The sequence below is a fragment of the Sinocyclocheilus rhinocerous genome, unplaced genomic scaffold (genome assembly GCF_001515625.1).
Source record: "Sinocyclocheilus rhinocerous isolate Xijiao unplaced genomic scaffold, SAMN03320098_v1.1 scaffold352, whole genome shotgun sequence".
NCBI classification, from domain to species: Eukaryota; Metazoa; Chordata; class Actinopteri; order Cypriniformes; family Cyprinidae; genus Sinocyclocheilus; species Sinocyclocheilus rhinocerous.
The window spans coordinates 881,862-907,335 of NW_015642448.1; the positions used below are offsets into that span (position 1 = coordinate 881,862).

Below are 25,474 nucleotides of genomic sequence, written 5' to 3' on the forward strand. Positions count from 1 at the left end.
ACCTTATCAAAGCCATCGTTTATGACCCTTAGTTTAAATTGACAGAGCTGTAAAGGATAGACGTACAGTCCATTCAAGAGGTCGTACTTTCATTATGTCACATCATTTTCATATCTAAGGATTAAAATGTTCTTTGGAAAGACATATTTTAATATTTTATTGGCTGAACATTTGAAACAATGGTACAGTACAACACACTTCTATCCCTCAGCCATTTGAGTAAAATTAAATATGGCATCTAACCAGGGTTATCGCTGTTAACTAATATTAAAACTAAAACCATTAAAAACAGTTTGACTGAAATAAATCTGAAATAAAATCAAATATAAATAATAGAGGAAACTTAAACTAAAATGAGAAAAAAATGCATTGGCAATTAACTGAAATAAGTTTAAGTTGAAGCACTAAAATTGCTAACTGGAAACTAAAACAAAAACTGTATTAAAACTGAAATGAAAATGAATTCTAGTAATAATAATAATTTAAAAAAAAATCACATTGTAAATGAATTAAAAATTTTACTAAAATTACAAAGAAAGCAGTAATATTGCTAAATATTATTATAATTTAAAATGTAATTTCTTCCTGTGATGAGAAAGCTGAATTTTCAGCATCATAACTCCAATCTTCAGTGTCACATGATCCTTCAGAGATCATTCTAATGCTGATTTACTGCTCAAGAAACATTTCTTATTATTATTATCAATGTTGAAAGTGCTGCTTAATATTTTTGTGGAAACTGTGATACATTTTTAGAAATATTTGATCAATAAAAGGCATTAAAAATTAAATGAACAGCATTAAAGTGAAAATATAGAATTAAAAGCCAATTCTAAACATTAATAAAGACTACTATAGTATATACATAATACTAAAATAATACTGCATTTATCCTGTCTACGGCCCATTATTGCTATGAATATTTTGAGACTGGTTGATGAACTTATAAACAAGATTCCTAACATTAGCGTGCCCATGCAAAGAGATCAGCTGATCTGCTTGGCTGGCATCTCGCTCAGGAGGTGGATTTTGGGGCTATGACATAACAGCTCATATCACTGTGTAACTCAGAGTCGACTCCCCTCTTTGCTACTGCACTTGACAGACCACCTGTTCCAACACATAAAAGGGCAAAACAGTTTCCTACAACATATCTGGTCCGATTGGCTGCATATACATCTAGTCCACCCTGTGATGGCTCAAAGGCATAACATTGTGTTTCCCAAACGCCATTAGAACTGCAAAGTGAATACAGGAAGGGCTTAAAATATGGCACCAGTGCAAACATTCATACAGGAACAAGAGGACAACCCACGGCTGCTGCTATGTGCATTAGCCCACATACGGTCTGAATATAAGCGAGAGGTAGGAGGAGCCGTCATATATGTAATGGGGGTGTTGGAGCTGCGCCGGTTGCCTGGATGGAGAAGAAAAGAGGGGGAGGGGGAGAGGAAGGCACCAGCCCACCGCTCTCACATGTACACAGATAAGGGACACACTGCCGCCCTTCCCCCACGATCCAGCAGGAAACGCAACCACGGAAAGCTGGAGGGAAAGGCAGGTTTACGAGGGAGATCTACTAGATAGGAGATCCACCTGACCTACATATAATAAAGGGTCTTAGAAAACACACACATATACATAAATGACATTCCTGAGATGCTTTTCAGAAGCTCTGTTATCAAATGGACTGAAAGCTCAAGCGACTGAATCACTTTCCATTCTCCAAGCAGTGTGAATGGATGGGAAAGCCATCTAATGAGTCAGTTGGAGAGATGTGAGGAGCTTATTCAGCGTAGAAATGCCGGTTGCATTCTAGAGCAAAACCGTTTCATACATGATGCATTAACACCAGTGCTGGTGTAGTGAATGTAGGTTACTGGCATATCCTAATAGTGCGTTCACACCGCCGCCATCGAGAGCGTCAAAAATCGCTCTGGCCGCCCTGCCAACAACGCTGTAGAAAGATCTGCCAGATGCCGCCGAACCGCGTCATAGCTCATCACCATAAAGTTGACCTGATTTTAACTCTCCTCGACGCCCTCAACGTCCAAGTCGCGCCGCGCCGCTGCTCGACGCCGGCCCACGCTGAAAATGAATGACTTCCGGCCACTTTGACGCTCTCGACGGCGGTGGTGTGAACGCACAGTAAGGCTGTGCGGATGCTTTCTGATGTGTGATTCTTGTATTTGGTGCACCAAAACTTCTTGCAGGACTGGTTTGATCTTTTTTAGGTATGCTCATGATTATGATCAAGATAATGATTATGATCAAGATATGATTAATACCAGGCCATTTTGCACCCACTTACTTTCCACCACCTGCTATTCTTAAAATAAGTGTAAAAATGTAACTTGCATTGCATATGCAAATAAAATATAGCAACATTTACAGGAAATAAGGCATCCTATAGTAGCTGCTGATTAATACAGACTAAGAAAAATTAGTTAATGGAGGGGAAACACATCATGGTACCATATTTTGTTTAAACTCCTGTGCCAAAGATATAAAAGTGGAACATGACAGCTTGGATACTAATAGTTTCAGAAAACTACCACTGGTGAATCTGCAATAGTCCTTTCCGCCAACACTGCCAATGATGAGTATACTGAGAAAAATGCAGGCCACAAAAATTTCTAGCTGGTCAGAAAATTGTATTTTATTTAGTGAATAATTTTATTGAGCAAGGATGCATTAAATTGATTAAAAGTAGCAGTAAAGGCATTTATGTTTTCTATTTCAAATAAAGGCTGTTCTTTTAGGCAAGGCAAGGCAAGTTTATTTATATAGCACATTTCATACACAATGGTAATTCAAAGTGCTTCTTTTAAACTTTCTATTCAAAGAAAAAAATGTATCATGGTTTCCATAAAAAATATTAAGCAGCATGACTGTTTTCAACATTGATAATAATAAGAAATGTTTCTTGAGCAGCAAATCAGCATATTAGAATGATTTCTGAAGGATCATGTGACACTGAAGACTGAAGTAATGACGCTGAAAATGCAGCTATGCCCTCACAGGAATAAATTTAAAAATTTAAAAATAGAAAACATTTAGTGAATTTTTAGTGGTGCAACGGATCGCAAAACTCACGGTTCAGATCATATTACGGATTTTGAGTCACGGATCGGGTCATTTTTCGGATCAGCAAAAATTTTTTATTTATTTTTTTAAATGACTGAAAGCTTACTTTAAGTACTTCTATACAGCAAAAACTACCCGCGTAACTAATAAAGTCAGTAATAAAACAAGAACAATAACACAATTTACAAGCACAGATGAATACAACTTCACACGTATGGATCATGGATCATCTACAGCCTTCTACACTGCGCGATTTTAGCAATCCTATAAGATCATTGCAAATCACACTGTGCGCCATGGATCTGATAAACTTGGGTACGACATGTATGCAGACTGTACGATGACGACACCTATTGACTCGTAGGCTACGACGCACGTTACTATAGAAGAATAAAACGTCATCAGCATGCGCTAGTGGTAAACAAAAAGAGCATGATGAATCACACTTTGGCAGTTGTAGTTTTTATGCGTGCTGAAAAAAAGCGCAAGCGGCCAAAGAGGAAGAGATAAGAGCTTGAGTTACGCAGTTTTATGTTTTAGCACCGTGTCGCGTTGATTTCATGTCACGTTTAGACATAAGACCACCAATTAGGAGCCACGATTACAGAAATCGCCATGATTGTTTCACGATGCCAATCTTTCGTCTGGGACAGATGAAAATTGTGCAGTGTTTCTTGGGCTTAAGATCCGTTGCACCCCTAGTTATTTTGAATTGCAATACTATTTTACAATATTACAGTTTTTACTGTATTTTCACTGGGAAAGTTCTTTACTGTATCGTTTTACAGAAAAACAATTTTACTAGTATTTGACGGCTGGCTAGTGTTAATTTTGGACCACGTTAGTAACCTTACTGTCTTTTTGTCTAAGCAATATTCTAGGACCTTGTATAGTAGGGCTGTGCGATATGGACAAAAAAAAACTATCGCGATTTGTTTGATCAATTTTGCGATTTTGATTTTAATCACGATTTTGACACAGACATGCTTTACAGTCATAAATGCATTCAGTGTGAATTTGAAACATATTTCAAAAGAAAACCAATTAGAGCTTTATCAAGAAGCTGTAACATGTCTCTAGAACAGACATAAGGCTATTCACATTTAAACTCAATAAATATAACTTTGTTTAACTACCACCACGAGTGCCATCTATTATTGCGTTGTTTATCTAAAAGTGCACTTTTCCTTGCATTTATGGTGTAATTACTACATTTCTGTGTCAATCTATGTTAATTTTTACCAAATTAAGATTGTTAGAAATCTCGTATGCTCAAATCGCGATTTTATGACGATTTCGATTAATCGCACAGCCCTATTGTATAGTAAACAAAGATTCAGCTAGTAGACGCAATATGACCCCTTATAACATGAGTTGATGGCAACACATGTTGGACGATCACTCTGTAATTGCATGTCTAGAGACCCGTTACATTAAAAAGACACCTCCCACAATTTCTTTATCAACTAAACCAACATGTAAACAACAACTTCCACTGAACACACCATAAGGCTGTATATAAATAGCTACAAACCCAGTGCTACCCTTGTTAGGCCTTAATATCCAGTTACAAGCCACACAAACATCCAGACACAGATTAGCGTTGGGGAATTTTTCAGCATGCTGGGTCACACAATAACTAGATTTTTATCCAAGTTCATATTCCCAAAATGGTTCATCTCCATGATTCAGAAGCAGCAGCTTTTATGACCCTATGCTGACCTGTTTAAGAGGGGCCAAATGGCTATGAATCAGTATCATATGCAGAGTATGACAGCAACGTCAGCTACAGCTAAAAGATCTCCCCTTTGTGCAAGAATAAACTATCTGTCTCAAAATCCCTCCTTACCTTTATCAGACCAGTCAGATTCAGAGTAACACCATATTCTAAACAGGCACGTCATTAGCCAATCAGATCATATTTGATGGTTAATATTCACTTATGTGCAACATTATCATGGATTACTTATGGGACTAATGAAAGCAACACCACAGAAATAGAGTCTGGTTCCGGCAGTAAACAAAAAATCCCATTCATTTTACAGGGGAATTGATTTTGAACAATAACTTATAATCCTTTAAAACCAGACCTACTGTGAGCTATGAGGTTGTTAATAAATTATATATGCTTTTGTTGAAATCATAAAACTGCATTATTTCAACTTATTTTTTGAATAAAGAAATAAGTTGAAACAGAAATTCATTGGACAGTAGTTCTTTCCCTCATTGAAGTTGATAAGTACACAGTCTTGTACCTTTGTCTTTTGTCCAGTTTTTAAATGCTCTTTGGCTTCAAATAAAAGTATTGTTGTTCAAATGATTTGTAATGTTGTGATTCACCTCATAGCTAGTTGGTTTGGTTCATGGCTTATAAATCTTTAACAAAGACTTGTTTAAAATCCCTACGGGAAAAATGAATGAGAAAAATACTTCCAGAACCAAGGCCGCTGCAAAAGTGGACAAGCACTGTTGCACTCTATCGAAACTGTGCAACCAAACATAAGTGCTTGCTATGGTTGCAGCTGGTTAAAACAAAAACACAAATTCACATGAAAGAGATTTATCGCTTTTCAACTTATCGAGTTGCGCCTGGTTAGGACATGGTGTAATAGAACATTTTCTAGAACATGGAGTTTAAGATACACGACTCACATCATAATCTAGAATAGAGAATGATTATGATGATGATCGCCTTAAAGTCGCAATGAAACTGAAGTAGCGACAGATCTTTTCTTTGGTATTGTGACGTAAATCTGAGTGTACCGGATTATCAAAAAGCAGATGAACGTGTGCTTTGGGTTTAAGTAGACTAAATGATTGGAGAAGTCCTGTATAGTGTTGTGATTAAACATAATGAGGTCAATTTTTTTAATGAAACGTGCATGGATGAGGTGTTCAAAATAATATCTATAATATGCATTTAGAAAAAAGACTTCAAAACATGAATTGTGACCATGTCTGTTGGTCTGTCTTTTGATGACTCCTCCATAACAATTTGATAAACTAACAATCATGAGTTTGAATGGTTTCACTACTTTTTAACATGAAAAACAGCATTGCCTAATAATAGGTAGCACACAAGCAATTTACAATAAACATAATAATAACAATCAGTTCTACTTTGAAAAAAAGTAAGGCAACCGATTTAATCGACTGACAGGCGACGGACAGTTCCAGGCGTACTAATCGGCTGATGCTTATGAAAGCTGAGGTGTTGAGTAGTGAGTGAGTAAATTGTGACTGTGGAACGTGGGTGGTGAGAGTCACAGGGAAAGAAGCAAGCAGCGTGTGAGTGTACGTCTCTCTCCATGTTGAATGTGGGACAGCATGTCCTGACTGCATCTGCACGGGGATGAATCAGTGGGTGTGTTTGTGTCACGTACACACATGGTGCAGATATGCACAGGTCTGCTATATATCTCAGAAATAACTCACGGGACACACGGTCTCTTTGAAGTGATGTGTGAATCACGGATGATGTTCCTGGTTAGAGGGCGTATTGGGATTCGGAGCGTAGAAAAACATATGGACCAATCACACAATACACAGAGTCCACACTAATAGATCTGTCATGATGCTACTGCAGTCACCGACTAGTTAACAGTAAGTTTCCATACTATATACGGTGAATAACTGTAATTACATTTAATGTAATTTTACAGTAAAATACTGTTAAAATTACGTTTTTTGGACATGAAAAAGAAAGAGTCATTGTATAATTTACAGTGAAACAACAGAATTCCCTGCATGACATTTCACATTTGATGTTTTTTCGTTGAAATAACAGTTTCTTCTTAGTTTTTTTTTCTTCTCAGTTGTGTACATTAGAATTTGATCTTACATCTAATGTTATTAAATGAATTGTATTATTTCAGTATCATGTGTGTCACCATGATGGGGTTTAGTGTTTGTGTGAATGACACTGTGTGCACCTTCTATATATTAGTATTTCCCTCTCCAGCTTGTGGAAAAGCTGTTTGTGATGAGCTTTGAATCATCATGTGACTTTATCATTACCATCTGTTAATGCTGGTTATCAGTGTATTACAATGGTTCAAAGCAGATATTAGTACTTCACTAGGTTGGTATATTAACATTACATCAGTTAATGAAATACATTTTTTATTATGAATTTAAGTTAAGTCTGTAAAACCTAAAATGTTGCTACCTTATTTTTTATGGCGAAGTTCTGGCAACCACAGCTGCCGGTATTTTACCGTAAATGTCACAGAATTTTTTTTTTTTTTTTTACATTTTACGTGGCAGTACCTGTTGCTAAAATTTCTCTTGCTTATTAATTTTTTAGTTTCAAGTCATTGTAGATTCGTTGGTTGGTTGGTGTTTTCATGTCAAGTCTGTAAAACCTAAAATGTTGCTACCTTATTTTTTATGGCGAAGTTCTGGCAACCACAGCTGCCGGTATTTTACCGTAAATGTCACAGAATGATTTTTTTTTTTACAGTGTACGTGGCAGTACCTGTTGCTAAAATTTCTCTTGCTTATTAATTTTTTAGTTTCAAGTCATTGTAGATTCGTTGGTTGGTTGGTGTTTTCATGTCAAGTAACAAGTTAAAATACTATAAAAAAGCAATTTCTTCAAAAATTTCTTTGAACGTATTTTCATACAAGTAGATGGAAGTACCTGCTGCTGAAATTGTTATTGGTCTTGGTTTTTCATTTCACGTTTCAGGCGTTTTTGTGGCGAGTAACAAGTTAAAATACTATAAAAGAGCTTATTTTTTAAATTTGCTTTGGATAAAAACTTTAAAATGGATTCAGGATTGACTAGGCTAAAGATTTCTTCAAAGGAGTTTTCGTTATCGTAGAAACCTAGTGAAAGTACCTGCTGCTGCAATTTTTCTTGTTTTTGATTTTTCGTTTCAAGCCATCCCTCTCTTTGTTGCTGGTGAAGGGTAACATGGAGGCATAGCCGTGCTCCGCTTCTGCAAATTCAAACAGAGACATTTAGAAGCTCATTAGACCACAAAGCACATTGGCTACCTGAAAATCAAAGCCATTGATCACAAATATTGACCATTTTTTAGAACCTGGGAGAAAGGCAGTTATGCTCTACGTTAAAATGAACCAATTTCTTGTCAAATATCTTGCTTTTGGGTCAATGATGTCATCTGAACTGGAGTAAACCCAATAGCCAGCCGAACCACAACAGATAGATGGGAGGGGGGATGCACCAGAGAACCCTCCACTGTATACCAACAGCAGTGCTTGAAAAATGCATTTCAGTTCCACATTTGCACACAAACATGTAATAAAAAATCATTACAAATATATATATGCTATAAACGCTTGGGTTTTATCCCTAGAGAGCGTTAACAACACACTAGTGTCCCCTGTAAAAGACAAGTGTATGGTGACTAGCCAGCACACAGTCTCAGACATCTGAAGTGGCCACTTCTCCTGTTCTCCATGTCTTGATCTTCCCCAAATGTCATAACAACGTGGGGGGAAAAACCCCGACTGCATATCATGCATTCACCTCTAATAAATAGGTCGAATAACCCATTTTTTGCTTTTCAGCAGACAAGCACCCTAGCAACAGTGTCAGGATTAATTTGCATGCCAGAATACAATTTTATATTGACTACAAATATGTATCTCGTAATACGTCACTTTACCTCTTTCTCTTCGATCAAGATATTCAGCTGCTTCGATCAACATCTGCAGTTTCTCAATAGCCGTCATTTTAGGCAATAAACACCGATAAAAACGACAATGCGGGTCAGAAATAAACGAGGAAAAAAACAAGCAGTAGCCTTTCGTTCAATCACGCTTCTTCCTCCTCCAGCGTTTCGACTAAGAAAAATCCAGTCAGGCGAATTAACTTTTTTTTTTTTTGTATAAGACAGCGAGGGAAATGTTTAGATATGGGGTTTGTTGATAATTCAGAAATTTGTACAAAAAATGGTAGTAGGGGCTCTCAAAAATGGGGAGTAAAAAAATCTAACAAATAAACATGCTGGTTTCCAAAATAGCCGGATGATAAAAACCGAATAAAAATGTCCCTCAGCTGCCAAAAACAACGTAATTAACTAGTCCTGTTCATATTAAACGAGATATTGGACATCAAATGTTAAAACTGGGAGGAAAACACGACACGAACAACAAAAAACCGTCCAGGTTTGCAAAATCTGGCAACTCTTCCTGAAAGCATGTAAATTAAGTGGTGACACTCAGGAAGGTCTAAAGACTTTTATAGATGAGCTGTCAAACAGATAAGAGCTTACAGCTTCAGTTCTGCACTTGGTCAATTTTAGGCTCTGATACTGACAGTAAACGCTGTTAACTAGAGACCACCGTTGAGTCTGGAAAAAAAAACAGGCAAAAATACTGGATTGACAGCTCAGTCAGATCGATCTGATGAGGGTACAGGTTGCCAGATTGTAAAGCTTGTCAAAAAAAAAAAAAAAAAAAAAAAGAGTATATTTAAGCAGCTGGTGATATTATTTTTGCTAATAATTTTGAGCTTTGGTGCTGCTGTGTTGGTTGCTGGCTGGAAAACAAAACAGCATTCAACCTTCTTCCTTCTTGTTTAATTAAAAAAGCGTCAATTTTGACATGCCTGTCCAGCGAGGTGGTAGACAATATTGTGTTGTGTAATAAAAAAAAAAAAAGGAAAAATCTTGGTTGGTCGTTGAAAAAATGCGTTGAAAATAGGCTTTAAAATAGAATACACGGCCTCCCAACGTCCAAACAATCGCTGGTTTCGATATTTCAAGCGTGACAAACGATCTGGCTACTTCTTAAACAGCTCGAGCTGCACATGCTAAGCTGTGGCTGTGTGCAACTGATGAAACTGAATCAAAAATAGGACAAAAAACACGCAGCTAGCGAAACCATAACGTCGTTGAGCCAGGCAGATGAGATGTTTGCTAGCTGCTGTCATGTTACTGTACGCCTCTCAGAGGCTCGGGAGAACCTGCGATTCTATTGGATGGACGATACAGGAAGCGGGCTTCTCATTGGATGCGTTTGCTGTCAATCTACCAGAGCGTATCTAGAACGGACCAATGGCTGAGCTGCATTCTAAAGCGTGAATATGACTGCTGTAATGCGATTCCGCAAGATAATGGTGCAACTAAGCAGCACCGTAGCGCCATTTTGGAGCGAGGGTAGAACCTGTGCCGTTGTATTCTGGCATCTGCTCCTGAGCCAAAATGGATCATTATGCAAATCGTGTGTTGTTGTTATGCTACGATTGGCTGTTCTGCCGCAGCACTGTCGCCTGTTATTGGGCGCCTTTAAAAGGTTCCGGAACTCAGACACACCTCCCTTGTACATGCTGATGGTTAAAATGACTTAACATGATTTGTACGTTTTAAACAGATAACAGTGGAATTATTTTCTAATTCTCTTGATGTTTTTAAACAAATTAAGCACCGTTAAAAATATATGATAGAGTTGTCATTTTTCAAAAACAAATGATATTAAAATTGCACAATAACACTGGACAAAGACAAAAATATTCATTATGAGTTCCCATTTATTCAGTACTGCTAAATAAGGTATACAAGGCAATCAATGCGCAATATCAAATCCTTTTAATATTTGCTCCTACAAACTAAACTGACGCTTACATTACAGCCATTAACTGAAAAACAAAACAGATGGAAAAACTGCTGAAACACAGATTTACATAAACTCGGGGAAGAAAAGAGAATATACGTTTAATCACAAAGACATCAAAGTCGTTAAAACGTGGTTACTGACGACTCCATCAGGCAATAAAATCCAAAGGTCTGTTGAAACCACCTTTCCTGTTCATGTATTGCCTGCAAGAGAAATATGATTACATCATTGATCTCCTTCCTGCACCAAAACATTACATCACTGCCCACCAATGAGAACGTTCGTCATTTAGCTGTGCAGTACCTGCAGGGGTGATTGGCCAAATACGTAACTGTTGCTGGGATATTAACTTTTCTCATAACACTTGCCGTTTGTACATATAAAATAAAAAGATTCATTTATAAAATAAAGCCAGGAATTACAAATCACAGAACTAATACCAAGTTGATGATCTTGGAGTTGGGCAGATGACCAGTATTAATTTCAGAAGAAAAAAAAATATGGTAAATACACAGACCTGTATTTTCTCTTTTGCGACACGTTAAATGCAAACGCAGCATTGGATCCCTCCTTCTTCTTGCCCTGTTGAATAAAAATGACAACAATCGTACACCATACATTATGCTCAAATTATGTAAACATTACTGTGCATGAAGAAAATAAATAGGGAAGAATTTTATAGCACACAATTAAAATTTTATCTTCAACTTTTATTTTAATTGATTTTTAACAGGAATATCTTTAGCATACACACTGTCTAGCCTTGCCATCTTGTGGTTATTTAGAGGATCAGCTTTGCCACTTGAAACTGCTATTATTTGTCAAGTATAAAAAAATTAAATACTATACATATTATTGTAAACAAACTACAAAGTACATCTACTTCTCGTTTGGTTGTTCTTGTAGAATGATCCGTTTAGCAGTAAAGAAAGGGATCTCACCTTTGTGCTGTCAAAGGCTCCAAAGCCCATCAGTTTCATCATCTCGATTTCCTCCTCAGTCTTTCCTTGCATGTCCTCAGCTGCATGAGCAATCAGATGAGAAAGCACATCAAAGTGTCAGACATGGGTACATTCAGGGTCTGTTCTCAGCACCGTGATATCAGAATGAAAAGCATTCACATCCCATTTTACTTCTGTAGTTTGACACTTTTGAGGAGGACTTTTGACTGAGACGTGTAGACTGAAGGTCAAGATCAACCTTGAGAGCATGTTGATGTAAGTCTACCATTCATATATATATATATATTTTAATGAACAATTATGACCGTTTATTTTTTATTTGGAATAACATGAACTGATGAATCATGCACAATAAGACTATGAACATGTAGCTGACCTGAGGAAAAAAACATTTTGTGAATAATACCATACTTTGACTTTATTAATATGTAAATACAGTGAATTCTGGTAAACACAGGAACACTGACTATACATGATTTTCTCACCTTCTTAACAAAATTGTACGTATCACTTAGCTTTGACTGTTTTGATTGATTCTAAGTGGGAAAATCTTTAGATTCAGAGAACGGCTAATGCACATCTGAAATGAGACTTTATAGAGTGCTGCAAGAATGACACATTTTTGTAGGCCAAAACCCAGAAATGAGTTGGCATTTTTGCACTTCCGGTTCCATCGTCCTGAAGTCAATGTGTATTTTGAAAAGGTTTTGTTTAAATGCCTGAAATAAGGTCTGTGGTTAACACAAGCTCAAGAAGTTTTCAGTTTACTCTACATTAGTAACCTAGTGTGTGTGTTTTTTAAAGCCTTTACTTTTATATTAAACATCATCATGCTGAACAGGAAAAACTCATCTACTTACCAGTCTGATTTTACAGTCTTTGGGCCAGATTTACTAAACAGGGCAAATTAGCATGAGAGCACAATCCCATAAAAGCGCAGATGGGAGTGGAAAGTTCTGTGGCTGATCTACTGACAATACGTAAATTATAGAGACAGACACAGCCGGATGATTTCCATATTGACAAACGCAATCTACTAAGCAGCACAAGTTAGTGTAAGGTCATAAACAACAGTAACAGTAACTAGGTTACAAGTGACAAGTCTGGCCTACAAAAACCATCATCGCTACAGCACTCTATTGCAGAGTAAAAAGGGTTAACAGAGTGACAATCTCCACCTGATATCTGATGGACCTTTGCTGGTTTGTCCTTAACTTCCTTCCTGTCATCGTCCCGTCTGTCCTTCTGCCGCAGTGGAGATAGGGAGGAGGAGCGGTGTCGCCGTGGAGACCTGCACAAACAAGACAGGCACACAGCTGGAGGGAGGGTTTTCAAAAACTAAACAACTGCGTTTTATCTAACCAGATTCACAGGCTTATGTTCTTCACTTATCCTCTGTGTGTACATATTGTGAACAGCGAGTGTCTGATGCCACAAGCTCACCTGGATCTGCGTCTGTGGGGGGAACGCGAGCGTGACCTTCGTCTGTCTCTGTCGCGGGACCGGGACCTCTCGCGCTCCCTGCGCCTCCTCTCACGATCTCGCGAGGACGAGCGTGAGCGCCGTCTCTCTGGAACGACAAATCATAAAGTCATTACAAACATAAGTCTGGGACAAAATAAATATTATGTTTGAATATTTGAATTTGCCAGCTGCCCGAAAAGTCCCTTGTTCCCTTCATTTGGTATACCAGTTCTTTTCATATTATTGAATAATTATTTTTCAGAGTTGGGGTTATAGTTTAATGTCCTTCCTTTTACAAGGAAATTTGTCTTGGACTCTAAAGCCACAGTGATACACAGATTACAACACAATACACAACATTAACAATTGACACCATCATTAAACACACACGCACACAAACAACTTTTAAAAGCTAAAAACTTTAAAACATCTTACCATTTAAAATACTAATAGATCCTTGTAAAAATTATTTTTTGGTAACAGTTGCTTTTACATAGTGGAACACTATAATGCTTCCCTTAATGTAGTAATTGATTAATTGTGACTTGAATCAGTTACTTCACCTAGGTTAAGCATTACAAGGTCCAGCCAAAACTAAATAAATAATAACATAAAAATACAACACAATTTTATGTGTACATAATTTCACCACCACATTCTTTTCTTTCTTCATATTTCAATGTTACAATCTATTGATTTTGTGCTAATAATTTTAAGTATGATTAATATGACTTTGAAATGTTTTTCTCTTCATTAAAATTATTTAAATGTTATAATCTGTTTTAGTGTGATCAATAATATTGAGATTATATTTGTTTTTACATTAAAAATAATTTTAATATTATAATCTATCAATTGCAGTGTGATCAAATGTTTAGATTATATTCATTTTCTGTAATGTTACAGATTTTTTTAACTTTAAAAAATGTAATGTTGTGATCTAGTCATTCTTTAGTGCAATCAGTAACGTGTTTGAGATCATTTTCATTTGTTTCATATTTTATTATAACCTATTGCTTTTACTGTGATCAATAACGTGTTAGAGATTATATTTTTTTAATAAAAATAATTTGAATGCTATTCATTTTAATGTGATAATGTATTTGAGATTATTTTTATTTTTCCCCATTTAAAAAATATGTTAATGCTAATTTTAGTGTGATCAATAATGTCAGCAACAAGCCATGATCTTGCTTATTTTGGCCTTTTGTCGTATATTGTTTGCAAGCCATTGCAATCATGATTTCCAGTAAATGGTGCATTTTCAATTAGTTTATCCCTGCTATTCATAACAAAATGAGATGTAGATGTTTATGGTAGTTAAAAAAAGATTTTTGAACAGTTATGCCACATGTAATTATATAAACATGATAATGAGCAACAATCAGAATCAATAGACATGAACAATCAATGCTTACTCAATGCCACATTCTTTTTTCTTCTATACATGTACTAAGTGCAATTCATTTTAAATCAAGGGGAAGGGTCACATTTTAATGTGCATCAGTGAAGCATTGTGAAATTTGCATCGGTGTGGACAGAGTGTACCGAAAACATGTTTCAAGTCACGAAACCATAATCAAAAACTGGTATGGCATGTAAAGGTCAGTACATGGATACACAGTGAGTCTGACTGGATGTGAAGATGTATGTGTGGATGCATGTGAAAGTATTAGTAAAGAACACTTGGAGAAAGTGCCTGTAAGAGTTCAAGATTCTGCTTTCTCTTTTTGTTTCTTGCTTTTCTTTAGAAAACAGGGGGCCTTGAACTTCTTTTTTTTCTTTAATGGCGATTTGGAAGGTGAGCCCTCTGGGGTGTTGCCTGCAGGCTTGTTGGGCGGGGCAGTGGGTGGGGCCGAGGGCGTGGTTTCTGACGTGTCAGTGGTGGACAGGGCCTTCATTTGTTTTTCTAGCTCCTCCTGCTGTTTCTTTTCGTCGCCTTTATCGTTTTGCACAGCATCTGTGATTTTTCCATCTGTATATAAATGCAATTGAAATGAAAACGGAAAAGAAATAGTACAGTAGAAAAAATGAAAAAAGAAAAGAAAAGAAAAAGCAGTTAAGCATTTGTCAAGATGGTTAGGGATGGAACAGAAGCAGCTGCTATGACATTACAGTTTTGGCCACCATGCTCATTCAAGTTGTGTGCAATGTCTTAGTTTCTATATACTCACTAGTGAGACAAGATCTCAGTACCAAACGATTGTCCTACAAATTATAATACAGGGACAGAGACAGACAGAGAAGCACAAAGGTGTGAAGACAGATGGAGGCCATAGTACAGAGCTGAAAATGTCACACATAAAAACAAAAACATGAAAACTGAAATGAAAACACTGACACAGACTTGAATACAGACATCCCATGTTACCGTACATCCCCCCTCCCCTTAAAGGAATAGTTCACCCAAAAATGAAAATTTGCTGAGAATTTACTCACCCTCAGGTCAACAAATATGTAAATGAGTTTATTTCTTCATCAGAACAGATTTGGAGAAATGTAGCATTACAGCACTTGCTCACCAATGGATCCTCTGCAGTCAATGGGTGCCGTCAGAGTCCAAACAGCTGATAAAAACATCACAATAATCCACACAACTCCAGTGACAACATCAATAAGATATTTTTAACTTCAAACCATTGCTTCTGGCTAAAATGCCTAGTTGAAGTTAAAAAAGGTCTTGCTTGATTTATTTTTTCTTGCAAACATGCAGCTTTTCACTACACAAGACATCAACTGATGGACTGGAGTCGTGTGGATTACTTGTAGATTATTGTGATGTTTTTATCAGCTGTTTGGGCTCTCATTCTGACGGCACCCATTCACTGCAGAGGATCCGTTGGTGAGCAAGTGACGTAATGCTACATTTCTCCAAATCATGTCATTTTAATATATGCATTTGAAACGACATGACAGAACAGTAATTTTTGGGTGACCTCTTTCTTTAATGCCTTTATATTTACTGATACCAGATTATAAAAGCAATTAGCATTGATATACTTGAGCCCATATTATGGATAAAACAAACAATCAATCACTATTTTTTTATGTTCCATTTAGTAACAGGGGTTGTCAGCCAGAAGTTGATGATGCAACGCACAGATCAGCATGTGGGACCATAGCAGGTGTTTCTGCAGTGTCATGTTCACATGCACACGTGTGAATAAAGCACCACCGGGTCTCACCTGACGGTGGGGTCTTTTTGGGGGAGGTAGTTGGGGAAGTCCCCGTGTCATTCACCACCTCCTCCACACCTTTTAAACAACATCAGGATAGGGGGAAGAAGAAGAGAGGAAACAGAAATAGAGGGAAATAAGGTGGAGGTGTACAGTGAGTAATAACCATTGTTGGGGAGTAATTTACTAAAAATAGCGTTGCTAAATAAATAACATTTTTTAGCAGAGTGACAGTAGCTCAGCTGATTTCAGTAAAATTTTCCATTCAAGTTATCACTTAGTGTTCACAAAAGTCCCTGCATTTCATTTAAATACAATAATAATGTATATTTAGGTAAATGCTGCTGTTTATAACAGTGTTTAATACACAAATTGAGATAATCATTGTTTTTGTACCACAAAAATAATGCCAGAAAAGAACATACAATATCATTCAAAAATTTGCAGTCAGCAAGATTTTGTTTGCTTTAATTAAGACTTTTACTCAACAAGGGCACATTAAATTGATCCAAAGTAAAGGTAATGACATTTATAATGTTACAAAAGATTTTCTTTTGAAAGTTCTTCTGAACTTTGTTTTTATCGGTGAACCCTGATGTTAAAATGTATCCAGGTTTCCACAAAAACATTAAGCAGAACAACTGTTTTCAACATTGATAATAATAAGAAACGTTTCTTGAGCAGCAAATCAGCATATTAGAATTAGATTGAATTAGAATAAGATTTCTGAAGGATCATGTGACACTGAAGACTGGAGCAATGATCTTGAAAATTCAGCTTTGTCATCACAGAAATAAATTATATTTTTAAATATATTAAAATAGAAAACTTAAATTGGAATAATATTTCACAATATCACTGATTTTACTATATTTTTTTTCATCAAATAAATGCGTATAAGACAGTTCTTTCAAAAAACATTTAAAAAAATCTTACTGACCACAAACATTTGAAAAGAAATGTAGCTTTTACTTACTGTTGTACCTTGCCTATCCATCTTAACTATAGTTTAACTACTTTAAATCATTATAGTTTGTAGCTTGGCGAGTAACTTCCCCAACATTGGTAGTAACTGTAAAGGGGTTTTTGGATTTTAGTGTGTGTAGGAAGGTTGTCAGGACACAGTGGAGAAAGATCAGTGCTCAGGTGCTGAACCATGAAGAAATGGTGTCAGGACACAAAACCTCAAGTTAGTGATTTCTGGAAAGATACTAAAAATTCTATTCAACTTTAATTCATTTATTTTCAAGGCACACGTCAAAGTATTAAATACATGCATTCTGTATTTCCTGAATTAAAATATATCTTTTTCCAAACGTTCATTTTTAAGAGTAGATAATAGAAATAAAAAGTAAAACTCTGGTATTCAGTAGCAAAGTGACATCAAATCAGTATTTGTCTAAGGATGTGTACTGGAAGACAGTGGGTGTTTATTGAATTCTCTTCTTTAGTCCAGTGGGAAAATCAATAAAACATCAATACTTAGGCTAGAAATCAATGGGTTACAAAAAGAGAATGAGGGACTAAACTACATCTCGTCATCTCGTACCGTCCTGCTGGCCGTGTTGTTTGCGCTGCACCTCCTTGCGGTACTCCTCCAGCTCCTGATCCGTCAGCTCATTGAAGGGATTTGGAGTCTCTGGTTCCAGTGTGGCTGGAGGCTCCACAGCCTCTGGAGACTGGAAGCCCAACGATCATGTTCGCATAATCAACACATGCTCACAAGCAAAATCATTTAGAAATGGATTTATGCTTAACTAGAACAAATATTTGCCAATGGGATAAGAAAAACAAACCTGACACAATAAACATCTGATACATGATAAATGTATCTTATTTTAAGGAAGTTTTTATTATTATTATTTTTTTCATAACAAGTGTAGACATGCGTATATATGAACTAAATGGCATTCTGTGATCTTACCGGTGGACTGTTTTCTGTGATGACGCTGGCTAACACCTGAGACTGAGGTCCGGCTGTTTTCATGTCCTGACGATTCTGCTCTCTTATCTGAAATACAAACAGCACAGTGTTCATAGAAGAGAATCCTACCTAATGTGATGCATATCTGTGTTTTACTCTTTGGCTTTTATTCTGCCAAGCTTGAACCTTTTCATACTCTGCAGACACAATGTTCAAAGAAGAGGATCCTACCTAATGCGATGCATAACTGTGTTGTACGGTTTGACTTTGTGTATTTGCACAAGCTTGATCGTTTCACAGGAAAAAACTAAACAAAAAAAAATTAGTGCAGGTAGACTCCTTCAATGATACTGCCGCTCAATGTTTGGCTTTCTTTTAAGCATATAATTAATATTAATATAATTAATTGATGACGTGGCTTCGTAGGGACATCAGCTGTCCACCTCATGAGAGATCTGGGAGTGTCTCAAAGATCTGGCTGAGGAAGCTGAGAAGAGTAGCTTTTGGCTCTGGATAAAGAGGAAGGACACGTGTTGGGGCACCACCTAGCACAGAGGCATGCTGCAGGGGGTGACAGGGAGACGCCCCTGTCACTGCCTCGCCACCAGGAGGCGTTCCGGGTTTAAAGGGGCGAAATGTCAATGAGCGATGGTACCCGGCTGATGACCCTGCAGCCTGCCAATTCGTAGGCACCGGAGGAGGTGTGTCAGGCAGCAATGCCTTAGCAGGTAAAGATCTACCTGTGTAATAAATGCAATGATTTCAAGGTGCAAACGTAATTTATGCATATTCATGCATATCATTTAAATATTATTGATGAAAGACGCAGTTCATGTTCTGTTTTTTTTTTGGTAAATCATCTCTCTACATCTGCTGATCTTTCTCCTTTCCGTGTGACTATTCTCTCCTCCCTTCACTGCCATCTTGCTCCTAAAGGTGAAACTGAAACTACACGTTGCAACACTTCTGCCACTACAAACACTGTCTCTCACTGTTGGTAAGACTACCATTCTGTGCCATAATAATTGAAATCTGCTTTCAGTTCTGTTGGTAGTTTGAACAGACATGCAGCAACAACTATTGATAGCAACTTATTATGATAAAATATGTATTTTTTTCTGGAAAAGTTTGGACTCCTGAAAAAATGTATCACGGTTTCCACAAAAATATTAAGCAGCACAACTCTTCTCAACATGGATGATAATAATAAATGTTTCTTGAGCAAATCAGCATATTAGAATTATTTCTGAAGGATCATATGACACTGGAGTAATGATGCTGAAAATTCAGCTTTGCCATCATAGGAATAAAAGTTAAAATTGAAAATAGTTTTAATACTGTTATAATATTTAATGTTTCACTGTATTTTTAATCAGCATCTGTAGTGTATTTGCTCAAAATGCATGTGTTGTTCACTGTGGGATGATTTCCTGATTTCACTTTTTACATCAATAAAATCTGCAGTTTCAATACAGATGTTAAATCCCAATGACAGAAAAGCTTACTGTACCTTATTTCTAGTCTCAAGCACCTCCTGTGGGTTGGTGAACAGAGGGACAAACTGGTTTGGATTCTCTATCTTAATGGCCAGTCCACTGCCCTGTGTGATTTCCTCTGCCTTCTGCCACTAAAAGAGGAGAAATCAATACAGAAGGAATTCAGCTGCTTGACCAAAAGCATGTCAGTCATTCCAGGAAGACACTCTGCTGTTAAAAAGCAGACAATTTAGGGGAAATATGACAGGGAAATATGCAACAGATCCAAAAATAACCAGCAGAGGGCAGTGCAAGCACTGCAGTGAGCTTTAAGACAATAAAAGATCTCCCCTGCATTGCAGAGAAGGAGAAAGGGAGGTGGGTGGAACATGGTAGAGGAGACAGCGGAACAGTAGTGCTCTCACAGTGATGTAACGAATACGCCATTATTCTACCAATAATATCCTATGATTCACTGTAAGTCTATTTTCTGAACTGCAACACACTCACAGGCTAGTTATTCAAAAATACAATACTGAAATGATACTGGCAACTACTGTCTTACATTTTCACAGGAAAATGTGACTGATGCTTTTGCAAAACTCACCACCACAAGGCCAGGTTGTTGTTGGGAAATTGTTATCTGGTTGTTTCTGGTGGTTGCTAAGTTAAAGGAATAGCTCACCCCAAAATTAAAATTTGCCAAAAATGTAATCAAACTGATTTACATCTTGGATGGCCTGAAGGTGATTCTTCATCGGAACAGATTTGGAGAAATTTAGCATCACTTGCTCACCAATGGATCCTTTGCAGTGAATGGGTGCCATCAGAATGAGAGTCCAAACAGCTGATAAAATGACATTAATCCACAAGTAATCCACACGACAAAGAAAAGCTGTGTGTTTATAACCTCCTGAGACCCTGTGACCTCATATGAGGACATTATATTTTAACATAGCTGAGAATCATCTTTATACAAAGTCTGGTAAAAAAAAAAAAAAAATCCTGAAAACTAAAAATGTATTGGTGATTTAAAAAATCTATTGTTTTTGCCTATGCATGTTCATTCATGTCTTTTTATAAAAAAAAAAAAATTGAGTCCCGATGTCATACATAGCATAACTTATGAACGAAATATCATTTTTTACATTTTTTTTTTAAACATTTTTTTATGCTCTAAACAATGTAAAGACATGAAAAAAACGATTTTTTTCCTAAAAATCTTTTCTCGGGTCTTAAGAGGTTAAGAAACAAATCCATCATAAACCGACGCCTCTGGCCATAATCCACAATAACGCCCACAGTCATATTTATTTAAAACTGTTTTGGACTGTTTTCGCTTGTAAACAGTGCTTGATCTGTGCATATTTCTCTCCTGATTCAGATGAGACGACTTTTTCACTGGAGAAAGCAATATTTTAGCTGGAAGCAAAGGTTTGAATTTAAAAACGTCTTCATACATTTCTTACAAACATGAATCTTTTCACTTCACAAAATGTTCATTGACAGACTAAAGTCATGTGGATTATTGTGATGTTTTTATCAGCTGTTTGGACTCTCATTCTGACGGCACCCATTCACTGCAGAGGATCCATTGGAGAGCAAGTGATGTAATACTAAATTTCTCCAAATCTGTCCTAATGAAGAAACAAACTCATCTACATCTTGGATGGCCTGAGGGTGAGTACGTTTTCAGCAAATTTTCATTTTTGGGTGAACTATTCCTTTAATATTCAGGCTAGGTAGCAGTGTGTTCAAATCCTTAAAGGGATAGTTCACCCAAAAATGATCTGACATTCTGTGTCAGCTGCGTCACGCCGGATCTGTTTCCAATGTTGTTGTGATTTGATCTGAACGAAAACAGCATATCCGTGTGACGCAGCTGACACAGAACAGCATACGTTGTTTTACGTCCAGCGGATATTCTCCAAAATAGCACTACAGGAGGAGACGAATTGTTGAATAAAGTCGTTATTTTTTTTCTTTTGCACACAAAAAGTACGGTTGAACCCCTGATGTCACATGGATTATTTTACCGATCTCCTTGCTACGTTTCTGGACTTGGGAACATTTCAGTTGTATTGCGGTCTATGCAGGGTCAGACAGCTCTCAGATTCCATCAAAAATATCTTAATTTGTGTTCCGAAGATGAACGAAGGTCTTACGGGTTTGAAACGACATGAGGGCGAGTAATTAATGACAGAATTTTCATTTTTGGGTGAACTAACCCTTTAACCCTTAAGTATGAGTACAGTTTAGTGGTCAATGCTAATAAGTTTAAATATGTAAATGTAAATATTTTTCACACTTTAATTATGAAATTATAGGAACCCTACCCCTAACTCCTATTGTAGTACAATATCAGCCATACTCAAGTTATATAAAGTACACAAGTTCCATAAATTCTCTCTCACCGTAGTCCGATGTCCCGGACTGGCCTGGTCCTGGCTGACTTTCTGATAGACATTTGGGGTGTTCAGCCATCTAGTCTTCTGCTGTTGTCTCTGGGCATGGGGATGGAGTCGGGGGTGAGGCTGAACTCCGTCCTCATGAAAGGAAAATGACGTGACGGTGGCAGGAACCTCCACCTCTCTCCTGGTTCTGGAGCGCTCCAGCAGCACTGGGAAACGGTAGGCGTATCCTGTACGGTAACCCTAAAGAATGATGACCAAATGTTCAAATGTCAAGTCTACCAGTAATAAACTCACAATGTGGTAAATAGCTCTGGTCTAGATTGGCTAAGTTTTTAGACTAACCAGATTGTCCAGCGTCCTCATCAATGCTTCAAACTCATGTTCTCCCAGCCTGCTCTTGTGCATGGGGCCGAAGGTGGATCCGGCCCAACCCACAGTTCCTGTGGCGACTGGCCTGTGAATGTTGCGGTCCAGCATGATTAGGTTTTGTTCCCCTCCAGCGCTGCACAGTGCTGCCACCTGCCAGGACAGCACAACATTGCAGCATGACATGGCATTTGTCACACAACTTTTGACCAATGGATTTCCATGACATTTCCATGACCTCTCCAGTCATTCATGGAATGATTAAAAAATTTGAAACAGATTACTGAGGCAGATTTCCCATGTGCAATTTGCTTGAATTAGTAGATTCAAACCATTGTAGTTATTAGTATACAGATATCAGCAATAAGACCTTCAAGTGACAGATTTATCACATGCTTTACATTGGTGTTTTTACTCTACACAATCACGCTATATGCAACTGATGAAATATATAGCAAAGCAAAAACTAGAAAAACTAGAAAAAATGTATATTTACTGTAAATATTTTCCTACTGTTCAAAAGTTTGTGCTCAGTAAGATTTTTTAAAAGAAATTAATACTTTTATTCAGCAAGGGCACATTAAATTGATAAAACGTGACATTAAAGACTTTTATAATGTAAAATAAAAGATTTCTTTCCACTTCTTTTCCAATATTTTTCTTTTCCACAAAAATATTAAGCAGCACTGGCAATAACAAGAAATGTTTCTTGAGCAGCAAATCAGCATATTAGAATGTTTTCTGAAGGATCATGTGACACTGAAGACTGGAGTAATGATGCTGAAAATTCAGCTTTGCCATCACAGGAATAAATGACATTTTAAGATATATTAAAGTAGAAAAAGTTATTTTAAATTGTAATAATATTTCACTGTTTTTAAAAATAGAAAATAGAATAGAATATTTTTGAAATAGAAAACATTTAAAAAATCGTACCGACCTCTACGTTATGAAAGGTAGTGCATATTTAATATAAACATTTATATTACAATATACATATTTATACTAATATTTATACAACTTTCTGTGTTTCTATTCTGTTTCTCTGTTGACTGACTCTGAGTATTGTCTCTCTTCACTCTCACTCAATCTGTCCTACTGTCCCACTAAATCTACTCTTCCATATTTTGCCCTCACAGGAAGGGCTGTAATTTGTTTTTTTTTCTTACCTGTATTTGACAGGCAGTCTGGATGTGGTAAATTGTGTAAAAGGCCTCCTCCACTGACTCTCCCAGTGCCACGATTCCATGGTTCCTCAATACCAACACCTGTACAAGAATGCTTCATCAACCCATTTTCCACCTTGAGAGCCTCACATCATCATGTTCTGAGGGAGCAGGATATTTACTACCGATAATCTGTGTCTGTAATCTAGGATCTAACCTTGCATGTAGGGCCGAGGCTCTTCTGGAGTTCCACTCTGTCCTCTTCTGCCTCCATCACTCCATTATAGTCATAATAAGCTACCTCGCCCACCAGCAAAGCCTCATGGGATAATGGTAGAAGGCCACATTTCATGGCTGATACCTACATGAAAGATTAATAGTAGTGAGTTACAGGACCAGATCAGTGCTAGAATAATAAAACCCACATATTAAGATTAATGACAGAATGTATTAATGGCAGCCAAAAGTGCTACCTAAAGCATTTTCAAACAATTGACAGCTCTCAGGTTTCTAGGTAATTTGAGCTTCTAAATAATATAATAATAATGATATTAATTATTAATACTTTTAATAATGGAATAATACATGTTTTTGCCATCAGTGGAAGACTGGACTTCAGAATAAACAAACACATTTAAAAAATAATAGTAATACAATAAAATAAAGTAAATATTAGTCATTTATGTGTGTCTATTTATCATTTATAATTCACAAACCTGGGGGATAAATATAAAATGAATAAATAAAAATAAACAAATAAATACAAGTCATTTACATGTTTCACAAACATGGGGTAAAATAAAATAAAAATAAAATAAAAAATAATTTACATTTACATTTATGTGTTTTGCAATGCTGGGGGAGAAGGTAAGGTAAGGTAAGGTAAGATAAAATAAGATGAGATAATAAAATACTAGTCATTTATGTGTTTCACAAACTTGGGTTATAAATAATGGATGGATGGATAAATAAGTTTAGTAATAATATTGTTACATTTTCAACTATAAATTATTTAATTTAAATGCCATTTGTTTAGATCAGGGACTGTGTAGAAACCAATACTCCACTGTAAGTTGCTGTTTCAGCAGTTGGGACTTTTCTTAGGCAAACGTGTGACGTACCGCAGCTATGGCTGGAGTGTGGAGGTGCAGCAGGCAGCGGACGTCCGGTCGAGCTGAATAGATCGCAGAGTGCAAGCTGAATGCAGACAGATCCACTCCCAGAGTAGTGCTGCCTTTCTCTACCACCTCCCCGAGAATATTCACCTTCACCTGAACATCATAGAGAGTACATGCTTTAATGAAGCTTTCACTTGAAAAATGAGATCCAACTGCATAATTTACCACTTTTCCATCATGTTTTAATATATTTAAATATACATTTTATAAAAAAATAATTTAATAATAATTTCAATATACATTTATATTTCAATACAAAAAGAATAATTTAAAATAAAAATTAAATGACTGCATTTTCCCTTTAACTGTGAACTGCATTGTTTCTTATTTTATCCATTACAAAATGAGCATTTTTGACACAGTTTGTACACATGCATGAAAACGAGAAATATTTTCATGATTAAAGGGGTTATATGATGTTGCTAAAAAGAAATATTATTTTGTGTATTTGGTGTAATGAAATGTGTTTATGCGGTTTAAGGTTAAAAAAAAAACATTATTTTCCACATACTGTACATTATTGTTTCTCTTCTATGCCCCGCCTTTCTGAAAGGCGTAGATTTTTACAAAGCTCATCGGTCTGAAAAGCGAGGTGTGCTCTGATTGGCCAGCTATCCAGTGCGTTGTGATTGGCCGAATACCTCAAGCGTGAGACGGAAATGTTACGCCCCTCAC

General features: G+C 36.7%; 3 protein-coding genes across 9 annotated transcripts in view; all 3 read right to left on the reverse strand.

The window, feature by feature from the left end:
- The window catches only part of mxd1 (MAX dimerization protein 1), a 29,262-nt gene extending 19,292 nt beyond the window's left edge, over window positions 1-9,970 (reverse strand). Inside the window, exons 1-2 of one of the 2 annotated variants that reach the window (XM_016572789.1) lie at window positions 8,724-9,970; window positions 7,931-8,030 (exon numbers count right to left, since the gene is read on the reverse strand). In XM_016572789.1, the coding sequence (XP_016428275.1) occupies window positions 7,931-8,030; window positions 8,724-8,790 (167 nt within the window). In that variant the 5' untranslated portion in view covers window positions 8,791-9,970. Of the gene's footprint in view, window positions 1-7,930; window positions 8,031-8,173; window positions 8,294-8,723 lie in introns of those variants that run through there. The other variant, XM_016572790.1, reaches the window with a different exon arrangement.
- A 598-nt stretch (window positions 9,971-10,568) lies between these two features.
- snrnp27 (small nuclear ribonucleoprotein 27 (U4/U6.U5)) lies at window positions 10,569-13,219 on the reverse strand (the record flags this gene model as incomplete). The annotated part of the gene is made up of 5 exons (XM_016572734.1): window positions 10,569-10,877; window positions 11,192-11,256; window positions 11,616-11,695; window positions 12,815-12,927; window positions 13,080-13,219. Coding segments are annotated over 5 exons (453 nt in total), but the record flags the coding sequence as incomplete, so codon positions are not given.
- A 1,059-nt stretch (window positions 13,220-14,278) lies between these two features.
- add2 (adducin 2 (beta)) overlaps window positions 14,279-25,474 on the reverse strand; it is a 25,068-nt gene continuing 13,872 nt past the window's right edge. For 2 of the 6 annotated variants that reach the window (XM_016572791.1, XM_016572793.1), the window contains 10 exons: window positions 24,743-24,892; window positions 23,839-23,982; window positions 23,625-23,723; window positions 22,432-22,608; window positions 22,090-22,329; window positions 19,711-19,827; window positions 18,201-18,287; window positions 17,826-17,955; window positions 16,286-16,354; window positions 14,279-15,075 (listed from right to left, as the gene is read on the reverse strand). In XM_016572791.1, the coding sequence (XP_016428277.1) occupies window positions 14,810-15,075; window positions 16,286-16,354; window positions 17,826-17,955; window positions 18,201-18,287; window positions 19,711-19,827; window positions 22,090-22,329; window positions 22,432-22,608; window positions 23,625-23,723; window positions 23,839-23,982; window positions 24,743-24,892 (1,479 nt within the window). In that variant the 3' untranslated portion in view covers window positions 14,279-14,809. Of the gene's footprint in view, window positions 15,076-15,274; window positions 15,309-16,285; window positions 16,355-17,203; window positions 17,426-17,825; window positions 17,956-18,200; window positions 18,288-19,710; window positions 19,828-22,089; window positions 22,330-22,431; window positions 22,609-23,624; window positions 23,724-23,838; window positions 23,983-24,742; window positions 24,893-25,474 lie in introns of those variants that run through there. The other 4 variants (XM_016572794.1, XM_016572795.1, XM_016572792.1 and 1 more) reach the window with 4 other exon arrangements.